This window comes from Cherax quadricarinatus, chromosome 24, assembly GCF_038502225.1.
Source record: "Cherax quadricarinatus isolate ZL_2023a chromosome 24, ASM3850222v1, whole genome shotgun sequence".
Classification (NCBI taxonomy): domain Eukaryota; kingdom Metazoa; phylum Arthropoda; class Malacostraca; order Decapoda; family Parastacidae; genus Cherax; species Cherax quadricarinatus.
This window is the reverse complement of record NC_091315.1, coordinates 36,900,551-36,914,064: the sequence shown is the minus strand read 5'-3', so window position 1 is coordinate 36,914,064 and position 13,514 is coordinate 36,900,551. Positions and strand designations below refer to the sequence as shown.

At 48.1% G+C, this 13,514-nt stretch overlaps 1 protein-coding gene across 4 annotated transcripts in view; it reads left to right on the top strand.

Moving 5' to 3' along the window:
* The window catches only part of LOC128688279 (transcription factor SOX-5), a 318,664-nt gene that overhangs the window by 164,590 nt on the left and 140,560 nt on the right, over window positions 1-13,514 (top strand). For all 4 annotated transcript variants that reach the window (XM_070088374.1, XM_070088373.1, XM_070088377.1 and 1 more), the window contains exons 2-3: window positions 7,327-8,052; window positions 9,285-9,513. In XM_070088374.1, the coding sequence (XP_069944475.1) occupies window positions 7,334-8,052; window positions 9,285-9,513 (948 nt within the window). In that variant the 5' untranslated portion in view covers window positions 7,327-7,333. The remainder of the gene's footprint in view (window positions 1-7,326; window positions 8,053-9,284; window positions 9,514-13,514) is intronic.

Here is a 13,514-nt window from a genome sequence, read left to right as displayed (position 1 = left end):
AGCAACACATACCACAGTGAAGCACAACACAACACAACATACTGCAACACACAACATACTAGAACACATAACACCACATACCACAACACAACACAACACAACACACCACATACCACAACATAACACACCAGATACTACAACACAACACACCACATACCACAACACACCACATACCACAACACAACGCAACACACCACATACCACAACACAACACAACACACCACATACCACAACACAACACAACACACCACATACCACAACACACCACATACCACAACACAACACAACACACCACATACCACAACACACCACATACCACAACACAACACAACACACCACATACCACAACACAACACAACACACCACATACCACAACACAACACAACACACCACATACCACAACACAACACAACACACCACATACCACAACACAACACAACACACCACATACCACAACACAACACAACACACCACATACCACAACACAACACAACACACCACATACCACAACACAACACAACACACCACATACCACAACACAACACAACACACCACATACCACAACACAACACAACACACCACATACCACAACACAACACAACACACCACATACCACAACACAACACAACACACCACATACCACAACACAACACAACACAACACACCACATACCACAACACAACACAACACACCACATACCACAACACAACACAACACACCACATACCACAACACACCACATACCACAACACAACGCAACACACCACATACCACAACACAACACAACACACCACATACCACAACACAACGCAACACACCACATACCACAACACACCACATACCACAACACAACACAACACACCACATACCACAACACACCACATACCACAACACAACGCAACACACCACATACCACAACACAACGCAACACACCACATACCACAACACAACGCAACACACTACATACCACAACACACCACATACCACAACACAACGCAACGCACCACATACCACAACACACCACATAACACAACACAACACACATACCACAACACACCACATACCACAACACAACACACCACATACCACAACACACCACATACCACAACACAACGCAACGCACCACATACCACAACACACCACATAACACAACACAACACACATACCACAACACAACACAACACATAGGTGAGTCACAGGGATGTCAGGAAATACCTCTTTTGCTTTATAGTGGTCATGAAGAAGAATGACCAATACAGAGAAGTGGTAGAAACAAAATCCATACATAGCTTTAAGATTAGGTATGCCAAGGCTCACGTGGCCAGGAGAGAGTGGAACCAGACGCGGCCAGCAGAGAGGTGGGGCCAGGAGCTGATTCTCGACCCTTTGAATTCCAAATAGGTGTGTGCAAAACACGCACACACACACATACACACATACACACACACACACACACACACACACACACACACACACACACACACACACACACACACACACACACACACACACACACACACACACACACACACACACACACACACACACACACACACACACACACACACACACACACGCGCGCGCGCGCGACACACCCACAAACAACAAAACAGTAAATATTTGCCTATATAATTCGACCTCCATCTGAGGTCCTCTTCAGCACAAGTTGCTTCCTGTGACGCTGGCGTCTGAAATGGTTGTCTGCTTCTGCGCCTCCCGCTTCATCTGCGCCTGTTCTGCTTCACCTGTGGTTGCAAGATGAGCAGATGGAAATACATCTTGGGAATAGATGTTGGTTTTAAACAGGCACCAGGTTGATGTTAACGAAGTGGAAGTGGGACCCCTGCTGTGTTAGGACCCCTGCTGTGTTGGGACCCCTGCTGTGTTGGGACCCCTGCTGTGTTGGGACCCCTGCTGTGTTAGGACCCCTGCTGTGTTGGGACCCCTCCTGTGTTGGGGCCCCCTCCTGTGATGGGAACCCTTCCTCTGTTGTGGCGCTCTACGTGTGTTGGGACTCCTTCCTGTGTTGGGATCCCCTCCTCTGATATGAACCCGTCCTGTGTTGGGACCCCCTCCTGTGTTGTGGTACTCAACCTGCGTTGGGACCCCCTCCTGTGTTGTCATTCTTTCTGTGTTGTGGTGCTCCACCTGTGTTGGGAGAACCACCCTCTTGTGTCGAGGACCCCGCCTGTGCTAAGATGACCCCGTCTGTGTTAAGAGGACCACACCTGTGTTAATGAAGAGGACCCCACCTGTGGAAATGTTGCGAGTGGACTGACATTAAGCCTAGAGCGCTAAACCCGTGTGGGGCACTTCAGCGCAAAAGTGTCGAAAGGCTGGATGTTCCCCTGTCTGTGCGTTGAGCTACAAGCACTACCTGTACTCACCTGGCGCTACCTGTACTGACCTGGCGCTACCTGTACTCACCTGGCGCTACCTGCACTCACCTGGCGCTACCTGCACTCACCTCTTTGATGAGTGCAGGCCTACACACGCTACTTCTACTCACTTGGTGGATGAGTGCTGTACTCACCTGGTTGATGAGTGCAGGGCTACACATGCTACCTGTACTCACCTGGTTGATGAGTGCAGGGCTACACATACTACCTGTGCTTACCTGGATGATGAGTGCAGGGCTACACACGCTACCTGTACTCACCTGGTTGATGAGTGCAGGGCTACACACGCTACCTGTACTCACCTGGTTGATGAGTGCAGGGCTACACACGCTACCTGTACTCACCTGGTTGATGAGTGCAGGGCTACACATGCTACCTGTACTCACCTGGTTGATGAGTGCAGGGCTACACACGCTACCTGTACTCACCTGGTTGATGAGTGCAGGGCTACACATGCTACCTGTACTCACCTGGTCGGGCACACGTGGGCAGCATCTGCCTGGCTATTCATAAGTGCGGCATACACAGCGCCTATATTTTTTTCACTCGTGAACGCGAGAGTGGCGTTGCCGGAGCGTTCATTACGCACGCGTGCGTTCAGTATACGCTCTTTCTCTCTTCGTGTAGACACACACGCGCAGAAACGGACACAGACACAAACACACACACACACACACACACACACACACACACACACACACACACACACACACACACACACACACACACACACACACACACACACACACACACACGAGTGATGTAGTGGAGGCAGGAGCCATACATAGCTTTAAGACGAGGTATGATAAAGCTCATGGAGCAGGGAGAGAGAGGACCCAGTAGCGTTCAGTCAAGAGGCAGGGCCAGGAGCTGAGTCTCGACCCCTGCAACTACAATTATGTGAGTACGCACATGTACAGGCTGTAGCGGGACAGGACGGCAGAAAGCAGGGTAATGACAGATAGTAGCAGGAACTGCAGGCAGTAGCAGGATTGGCAGGGGTGGCAGGTAGTAACAGGGTTGGCAGGGGTAGCAGGTAGTAACAGGGTAAGCAGGATTGGCAGGGATGACAGATGGCATTAGTGGCAGGCAGTAGCAGGAGTGGCAAGTAGCAGCAGTAGGGTTAGCAGAGGTGGCAGGGGATAGTGGCAGGAGTGGCAGGTAGCAGCAGGGTTGGCAGGGTTGACAGGTAGTTGCAGGAATGATAAGATGTAGCAGCAGATTTAGCAGGGGTGGCAGGGGATAGTAGCAGGAATGGTAGATAGTAGCAGGGTTAGCAGGGTTGGCAGGAGTGGCAGGGAGAGCTCTATCACACACTTCATAGACCGGTTGATATATCTTAACCAGGTAAAGAGTTGACTGGCATTCCCTCCGTCTCTATTAATACCTTCCCGGCGGCCCCAGCGAGAGTGGGAGGGTGAGTGGGAGGGTGAGTGGGAGGGTGAGTGGGAGGGTGAGTGGGAGGGTGAGTGGAAGGGATGAGTGGAAGGGGTGAGTGTAAGGGATGAGTGGAAGGGATGAGTGGAAGGGATGAGTCGGAGGGTGAGTGGGAGGGTGAGCGAGACAGTGAGTGGGAGAGTGAGTGGGAGGGTGAGTGGGAGAAGAAGAAGAGGAAATAATAAGCATAGTTACATTGAAGATAATAAAAAAATCTTACATGTAATCGACACCTCAGACATGGGTCTTGCTCCTAGGACGCCGCCGGCATTACCTCTCTAGATAGCAACGCTGAGAGATCATCGAACGACCCAGTGGTTCACTGGGTCGTTCGATGGTACCATTGCATCACTGAAAAAAAAAGTGAGGCAGTCTGGCTGGGAGATTAACATATCATTCTGGTGGTTTGTAAACGGAGGACTGAGTCCCCATCTCCATGCCCCGAATGATTCACATCAATGTGAATCATTCGAGGCATGGAGATGCCCAAACATGTAGCACTTTGGCATGAGTCAGGGCTTAGACCTATGTAAAATCCGAGACGTCTTAGCCATAGAAGGAAGCAGATCTCTGGCAAAACATCTATAGACGGACAGAACTAACATTACACAACGTCAACGTCTTTGAAGATTTACAGAGACGCCAAGTTACTATTTGAATGGTGAAGTATGATTCGTGGAGTGAATATTGGTGAATGTGTTTTCTTTTTTTAGATGCTGTCAGACATTCCTGGTAAAGTCAAATTCAACACAGAAGTAAACAATGGAAAAAAATATATTCTGCTGAGAAAGGCTCCAAAGGAGATCAAATATCTGAAAATAATAGGTAATAATTCATGTAAAGCGCTAAAACCATGTGGGTTATTCAAGGCAAGACGTGGTGAAGGCTCGATCCTCCGTCAGCTGAGCGTCAGACACACGCACATCCAGGTGAGAAGTATCGTAAAAGAACGTAAAAGAATAAACAGAAGGAAAGTGATTGGTGATTGCATTAAAGAGAATAGTGATGCATTAGAGGAAACTCTGTCAACACTGAAGATTTACCCACTGATACCATAACTTAAATATTCATACCAGATGGAAGGAACACAAAAGGAGTAAAATAAATAAATAAATAAATAAATAAATGCAGATAAAAAAAATCCGTTCAGGAAATTGCAGTAAATTCTAATTAGTTCTACACATACCCAAAATCCAAGTACAAAATAAAAATCTCGAGAATTAGCCCAGTACTCACGGGAGGTTCACTCACGACCAAATAGAAATGAAAGAAATTTTGAAAGCCCATTACGTTTCAGTGTTCAGAAATTCCCTTAATATCAGGAGAGTTGAGGATCCAGGTCTTTTCCCACATTACCTCTGCCATTTCTACAAGTCACATATCAGATCATATCTGACATAACGCAAATACCCTAGAATTTGAAAAGGAAATGGAAAAACCTGCCCAAGCATGTAGCACTTTGGCATGAGTCAGGGCTTAGACCTATGTAAAATCCGAGACGTCTTAGCCATAGAAGGAAGCAGATCTCTGGCAAAACATCTATAGACGGACAGAACTAACATTACACAACGTCAACGTCTTTGAAGATTTACAGAGACGCCAAGTTACTATTTGAATGGTGAAGTATGATTCGTACAACCGCAGCCAGCATGGATTTAGAGCGGGATGATCATGGATGACACAACTTTTGAGAGCATTATGAAAACGACTTAACGGATTAGGGTTGAACCCACGGTGAGTGAATCGTGAAATTCCAGCCAGTGTGCCATTGGTTCAAACTTCACCCGTTCCCTGGTTTGTTTACAATCGTTTTATTACGATTTCGTGAATTATAACAAAATTTTGGAAGATTAAGAAGAAACTCAAACGCTTTCCGTTTGCCATTTGAGAAATGCCATCATGGGGTGACTGCCCATGAAATACTGCCGATAAGTATAACAGAGATGGTAGGAATATTTTTGTAATAATATTGGTAGAATTACCCACAATATGTAAAGTAAAAGGACACAAGTGCAGCTAATGTGACATTTTATTGTGGCAACGTTTCGCTCTCCAGGAACTTTGTCAAGCCGTTACAAACAATATATGGACACATAAGGTACATATCCCCTATATACATACCCTCCGTGTCCATATATTGTTCGTAACTGCTTGACAAAGCTCCTGGAGAGCGAAAAGTTGCCACAATAAAAATGTCACATTAGTTGCACTTGTGTCCTCTTACTTTACATAGGAATATTTTTATTCAATTTTCTACCAAAACAAAGAAGAGGCAGTAAACAAAGAAATGCAAAAATTTCAGTACCCCTAAACAAGGTCCTCTTCTGGCAAGAAACAGTTAAAAACACTTACCATAACTTCGTATCATCCTCTGTTGACTTCACCAAAATGAGGATGAAAGTTGTCTCGGTAGAACACACGTAGAATCTGACATCAAGAAAGTAGATGTCAGGAAAGTCGTCCAGTGGACACTAAAAAAAAAAATAGCATGATTTTTCAATAGTGACAAATTCCATCTGCTCAGATACGGAAAGAATAAAGAACTGAAACGGAGAACTGGATACAAAACACAAGAGAACCATCTCAGGACGATAGAAACATGTGAAAGATTTGGGTACAATAAAGTCAAATGACCTATTAGTTAGAGAATACAGTGTGATAAATGCCGTAAAGACCTGAAAAAATAAATGATTGATAACGAGAACTTTCAAAAAATGAATAATTCCATTGGTGATACTATTTAAATCTCCTGTGCTCTCTCCTTCAGAACACTGATCTGTGTTGAAGGTTCCAGTCTGGAAAAGATAGATATTAGAGCTGGAAAAGGTAGAGAGGTCGTTTACTGCCAGCAGAAAGTCAACAGAGTATTTCAACTACTAGGAATATAAGAACATAAAGAGGAACACTGCAGCAGGCCTACTGGCCCATACTTGGCAGTTCCTTGTCAAGCCGAATAACAGTTGGAATGTATTCTCTGGAGCAAAGATATTCAGGCTCCTAGTCCCAGATCTACACACTACCACAACGACGTATACTGAAACAAGTGATACAGGATGATGAATAAAATAGGCCCAATGAAAAGTAGGGGAGCCATGGGCAAAATAATAGAAGAATATATCAACATCTCAGGTTTAAGAATATTCACCCGGCTACCAGTAGATATCATAACTATGGCCGGAATAAGTATAGAAGTCTTCAGAAGAACACTAGACCACTGCTTTAGTGAAGTGTTAGATGAACCAGGTTGTTATGACTATATTGGCCAGTAGAAGAGACAGACTTTAGTAAAGTCTGGACCCAGGCCCGGCTGCGAAGGTAGAAAAACTCTCGTAACAGGTCTCAGGTACTTTTCCTGAAGCAGCTCTTAGGTGAGTTTCCTTAATTGAAGGCCGTCGATATTTTTCTTTTCTTTTAGTTCTCATGACATGATTCAAGGAGCTGTTGTTATGGTATATACCTAAACTAATGTGCTTCCTTCCTTCCTTCCTCAGACTGACGATGTCGTCAAAGCGCAAGTCGCTCCCGACGAAGGTACTCGATTCTTACCCCGACCCCAGCGAGATGTTAATGGAGGAAGGTCCTCCCCTCGTTTCCACCACCGCCGCTGACTCCGACAACTCAGCTGGCGGCTCTGAGTACAGCTATGGCGACGAGGGTACCGTTGGCATGTCTCCGCCCGCACGCTGGTCCGACTCCGAGATACAGGCGTCCGGGGACGCTAAACGAAGCCGGCGGGAGAGCTCGGCCGATTCCGACGACCTAGCGCAGCACCTGCACCCCTTCGCCAACCCTTTCTTCCAGGCGCGGCTGCAGGAGGCGCGGCTGCAGCAGGAACACGCCCGGCTGCTTCAGGAAGCTGCCGTGGTTAGACATGAACAGCAGCAGCAACAACAGCAGCACCACCAGCACCATCAACAGCAGCAGCAACAGCTGCAGCACCATCTACAGCAGCAACATTTTCAACACCAACAGCAGCAGCAACAGCAGCAGCATCAACATCAGCAGCAGCAGCAGCAGCAACAACAAGTTCAACAACAACAGCAGCAGCAACAACACACAAGGAACTCTCTATCGCCCCTGACGGAGGCTGAGAGAGGTGGCTTGCTTGCCAGCGCTGTGGCCAGGAAGTCTATGGACGATGTGTTGAAGCGACTCACTTCGAAGATGAGCCACAGTTCAATCGACGACGCCGAAAGAGCCAAACGAGAACGAGAGAGGTAATTATCCATCCATCCACCCGATTATTCATCCATGCACCTTCACATCCAATCATGCACCTGATCATCTAACCATGTACCTGATCATCAAACCATCCACTTCTACGTAAAGAATAGAAAAAAGACACAATACTCGCTCTTGGGAGAGGACGCGTGTGACAATAATTCGCTCACTGTTTCCAGCACTCCAGCACTTCCAGCACTCTCTTCCTCTAACTCTATTTCTTCCACTCTCAATCATTTACGTTTACATCCACCAGTTATAACTCTTAAATAAATGCACACCCTCACTCATATGAGTTCTCACCCACCATACTTGTAACTAAACCAAGGTACGGGTGGGAATTGAACTCGCGGTTAGTTAGCCACTGGCCCAGCTGGCAACAATATTATTCTAGAGTTTTACGACTCACTCACCGCGACTTTAATTCCCGTTTGCAATCGTGTCATTACTGTTTCATGAGTCATACTAGTAACTCATAGTCACTCACATGAGTTCTCACCCACCACATTCATGACTCACAAAGACTCACCTCGCTAACACCTGTGTTCCCCACCCCACTCACTACTTTTCATTTCAGGCAACACTTGTCTAAATATTTTAAGTTAATTCTTGCATGTGTTTCCCAAGTAAGTCGAAAAACATAACCTTAAGTGCCAATATATTTGAGACACAAGATAATTCATGTAAAACTTTTCCATAATTAAAGATGACTGAGTGAAAGGTTTAAGTAAATATTTCTTTGGGAATTATACATGCAGTTATATATGTGCTTTCGTGCTTACTTGGTCAGTTCTATTATTTACCTCCCCCAGCCTTCCTCAGTAACTATTTTTTTTTATTACCCAATTCGAGTTCATCTTGATTTTTCCAGCAATTTTTTTTTCTTATAGTGGAGGTCTCTCTCTCTCTCTCTCTCTCTCTCTCTCTCTCTCTCTCTCTCTCTCTCTCTCTCTCTCTCTCTCTCTCTCTCTCTCATCATCTACTCTTTGTATTATTAAACATGTAATCTTTCCTTATCTCTGCGTGACTCTCTTCATCCTTTATCTATAACAACTACCGTTCATCCCTTTCCCCTCCCACTACTTCCCATTACTACCCCTATCATCACCCCTCCTCCTGCTCCTCCTCCTCCTTCTCTTCCCTCCCCCTCCACAACAACTGAACCCATCTCTCCATCGCTCAATACCTGACTCAACATCTTGTGTCTTTGGCGTGTCTCCCTGCACAGCGGGAAGCCCCTGGAGTGCCGCACGTCTCCTCCCAGTCCTCCCGTCTCCTCCAGCGGCGGAGGCGGAGGACCGATAGGAGACCCCCTGGCCTCCATGAACCAGCTCCTCAGCGCAGACCCGGAGGCCCTGCACAACCAGGAGAAGCGCATCACGGAGATTATCGGTCAGCTGCAGAAGCTGCGGGACTCAATCAGGCAGCAGCAGCCGCAGGAGCCCCAGCATGATAAGGTAAGTGCCAGGTGGTGCCAGGTGGTGCCAGGTGGTGCCCAAGGAGGGCGTCTTTGTGTCTTCTCTATTTTATTGTTGTGTTGTCGTGAGAGGGTTACTCCAGGGTACGCATCCCTATAAGAAGTGTATATCCCACTATCACACTCCTGTAACCCTCTTTCCCCCACTGATATTTGTTCCATCAAAATTGGTTTCTAAGACAGGGGAAAGAATAGCAACGCCAGCAGCCCCTTAGAGAACTGTAGCTGTTGGCTATTATTCTGCAGTTTGAGGACCTTCAAACTGAGTCCAGTCCCCTAGTCATTGATAGCAGTATGACCTCCAGTCAAAGCAGTGTAACCTCCAGTAGAAGCAGTGTGACCTTGAGAATAAAAAAAAAGACAGTGGTGAAAAAAAAGCATAATTTGGAGAACAGGCTTTGGTTAGCACAGGGTTTCACTCTGTTAAGATCTTTATCAAGACTTTGATAATAGAGTTTAACAGAACGAAACGTTGCTCCAGTAAGAGCTTGCTCAGAAAAGTGAGACTTTACTTCACTAGCATCAGCAGCACGTCTTTACTGCTATGAGAACGTTGCTTGAATTCTTTGGCGTCGAAATAGATCATTGGCTCTTGGATTCAATTGCACTAAAGCAAATACAACAACAATAAGGTAAATACAACTTAGTACATGAAGACCTCGCTCAGCCTCGCGGGATGGAAGTGAAACTGTCTCCGAAATCAACAGGTATTTACCCTCATTTGCGTTCTGCGGGTGTTAATAGCTATTTACCTAACGCTCTGCCTCGCGATTAGCGGACAGAGAACCGAGCCTCCACCGGTCCTAGCGCTGGAGGGCCCACACGTGATTATCGGTCAATGCAAATTCTATGTTATGGGGGTTCGATAGGAAAAGTGATGGTAGAAACGACTGTTGACTGTTGTGGAGGCGTTGTACTGATAATTGTAGCTAGCCCAGCCTGTCCCTCTGCTACGCCTGGTCGAGAGTGGGAGGCCTCTGGCCGACGGCCTACGTGCGTAGTTCGAAGGGCTTGCCCAGGGAGCCTAGGCTTGGCCAGGGAGCCTAGGCTTGGCCAGGGAGCCTGCCTATAAAATGGATATATACTGCACAAGTATTACACTGTTGACATCTTTCTAGATACCTTAAGTCATTCTGATGGTGCTATAGTTACTGAGTATTTTGTTTTGGCTTGGATTCTGGGTGTGGTGCGACGTGACACAACATCACCACTGGCACCACCACCACTGACACTTCACTGGCACTCACTCCCTCTAGCACCACCACTAACACTCCCACTACCACCACCACCAATGACACATCACTGGCATTCCCTCTGGTACCACCAGTGACATTCCTACTGGTATTGGCACTGGCACTCCCACTACCACCACCATCACTACCACCACCACCACTAACACTCCCTCTGGTCCCACCAGTGACACTCCTACTGGCAGTGGCTTTCCCACTATCACCACCACTAGCACTCCCTCTGGCCCCACCATTGACACTCCTACTGGCACTGGTACTACCACTGGCACTGGCACTGCCACCTGTGATCTGGAAGCATGAACATTAAATTGGTATTCACTGGTGTTTCTTTGATCCAGATTTATTCTTTGTCGTTCGTTTCCTCTCGTCTTTTGGCTTTTCCTCTTTTGTCTCACTTGTTTCTTTCCCACTACTTTTCTTACCCCCCTCCTCCCCCTGGCGGCAGGGGGCAGTGTGTCAGTGGGCAGGGCAGGTGACCAGGGTGTAGAACATTGGGGAGGGGGATAGTTAACAGTAGGAAAAGGCAGGGAATTGGACAGAGTCTAGGGTGAGGAAGATTGCAGAGCAAGGGACAGAAGGCAGGGGCAGGGGAAGAGGACAGTGGGCAGGGGAAAACGGCAGGGGGCAGGGGAGGACAAACCCACCCACCCCCAGGGAAAGGTGATGGTCTCACTGGAGACAGACAAGTCAATAATGGCTGATGGTGCATCAAAGTGCCTAGCCTTCATTACCTATTCCCTCAATCTCCTCCCGAGGAGACGGTAGGGTCCTCCTCCTCCTCCTCCTCTTCTTCGACTTACTCCTCCTCCTCCTCCTCCTCCTGCACCATCACCATTGCTACCACCAACGACATCACCTATGTACTCACCCAGCCGCACTGGAAGGGATATCAAGTTATGCCTCCTGGTTCCCATCTCTTCATTACTCCCGCAGGGTCATACATAATTCCTGACCTCAGTGACACTTTCCCTTAAAAAGTGCCACATCTGAGCTAAGCTCTTGGCTTCATCACCTCGGCACTGAGATTGTCAAAAGTCATTTTTTTTATAATATGTTTTCAGGGGTAGTATCACACACTGCTTCCTCTTGGATCCCATTCCAGCAGCTTCCAACTCCATATGAAGAAATACTATCGTTATGCTCTTTGGGAATCTGTATTTCCTCAGGTCACAGATGCAGAGATGGAATTTGATTATAATTTTGGTTGGTAAACTGTTTTCTTCTGAATATGAGGCAGGATGTGTTGAATATGTAAATAATATATATAGAAAATAGGTCAGAAAGGTCGAGAAACGATGGAAATTAGGTGTAACGTTGAAATGTGAAGTAAATGAGTTTTTTTTTTCATTGTTTCCCTAATATATGGTGTTAGGAATTTTTCTCTTAACCACATATATGGGACGGTTATAGTGTTTACTCCGTTTATCCTTCCAGTGTTGACCAGAAGGTAGTCCCTCTCTCTCTCTCTCTCTCTCTCTCTCTCTCTCTCTCTCTCTCTCTCTCTCTCTCTCTCTCTCTCTCTCTCTCTCCCTCTCTCCCACACTCTTGTTGTCTCTGCTGTTGTTCTCGACCTTTGCAAAACATTTTAATTTATATCGACAAACTCAATCAAAAATTGATCAAAGTCACTTCGTTGTTCCCTCCCTCCACCTTCTACCTCCCTCCCTCCACCTTCTGCCTCCCTCCCTCCACCTTCTGCCTCCCTCCCTCCACCTTCTGCCTCCCTCCCTCCACCTTCTGCCTCCCTCCCTCCACCTTCTGCCTCCCTCCCTCCACCTTCTGCCTCCCTCCCTCCACCTTCTGCCTCCCTCCCTCCACCTTCTGCCTCCCTCCCTTCACCTTCTGCCTCCCTCCCTCCACCTTCTGCCTCCCTCCCTCCACCTTCTGCCTCCCTCCCTTCACCTTCTGCCTCCCTCCCTCCACCTTCTGCCTCCCTCCTTCCACCTTCTGCCTCCCTCCCTTCACCTTCTGCCTCCCTCCCTCCACCTTCTGCCTCCTTCCTTCCACCTTCTGCCTCCCTCCCTCCACCTTCTGCCTCCCTCCCTCCACCTTCTGCCTCCCTCCCTCCACCTTCTGCCTCCCTCCCTTCACCTTCTGCCTCCCTCCCTCCACCTTCTGCCTCCCTCCCTCTACCTTCTACCTCCCTCCCTCCACCTTCTGCCTCCCTCCCTCCACCTTCTGCCTCCCTCCCTTCACCTTCTGCCTCCCTCCCTCCACCTTCTACCTCCCTCCCTCCACCTTCTGCCTCCCTCCCTCCACCTTCTACCTCCCTCCCTCCACCTTCTGCCTCCCTCCCTCCACCTTCTGCCTCCCTCCCTTCACCTTCTGCCTCCCTCCCTCCACCTTCTGCCTCCCTCCCTCCACCTTCTACCTCCCTCCCTCCACCTTCTGCATCCCTCCCTCCACCTTCTGCCTCCCTCCCTCCACCTTCTACCTCCCTCCCTCCACCTTCTGCCTCCCTCCCTCCACCTTCTACCTCCCTCCCTCCACCTTCTGCCTCCCTCCCTCCACCTTCTGCCTCCCTCCCTCCACCTTCTGCCTCCCTCCCTCCACCTTCTACCTCCCTCCCTCCACCTTCTGCCTCCCTCCCTTCACCTTCTGCCTCCCTCCCTCCACCTTCTACCTCCCTCCCTCCACCTTCTGCCTCCCTCCCTCCACCTTCTACCTCCCTCCCTCCACCTTCTGCCTCCCTCCCTCCACCTTCTGCCTCCCTCCCTCCACCTTCTACCTC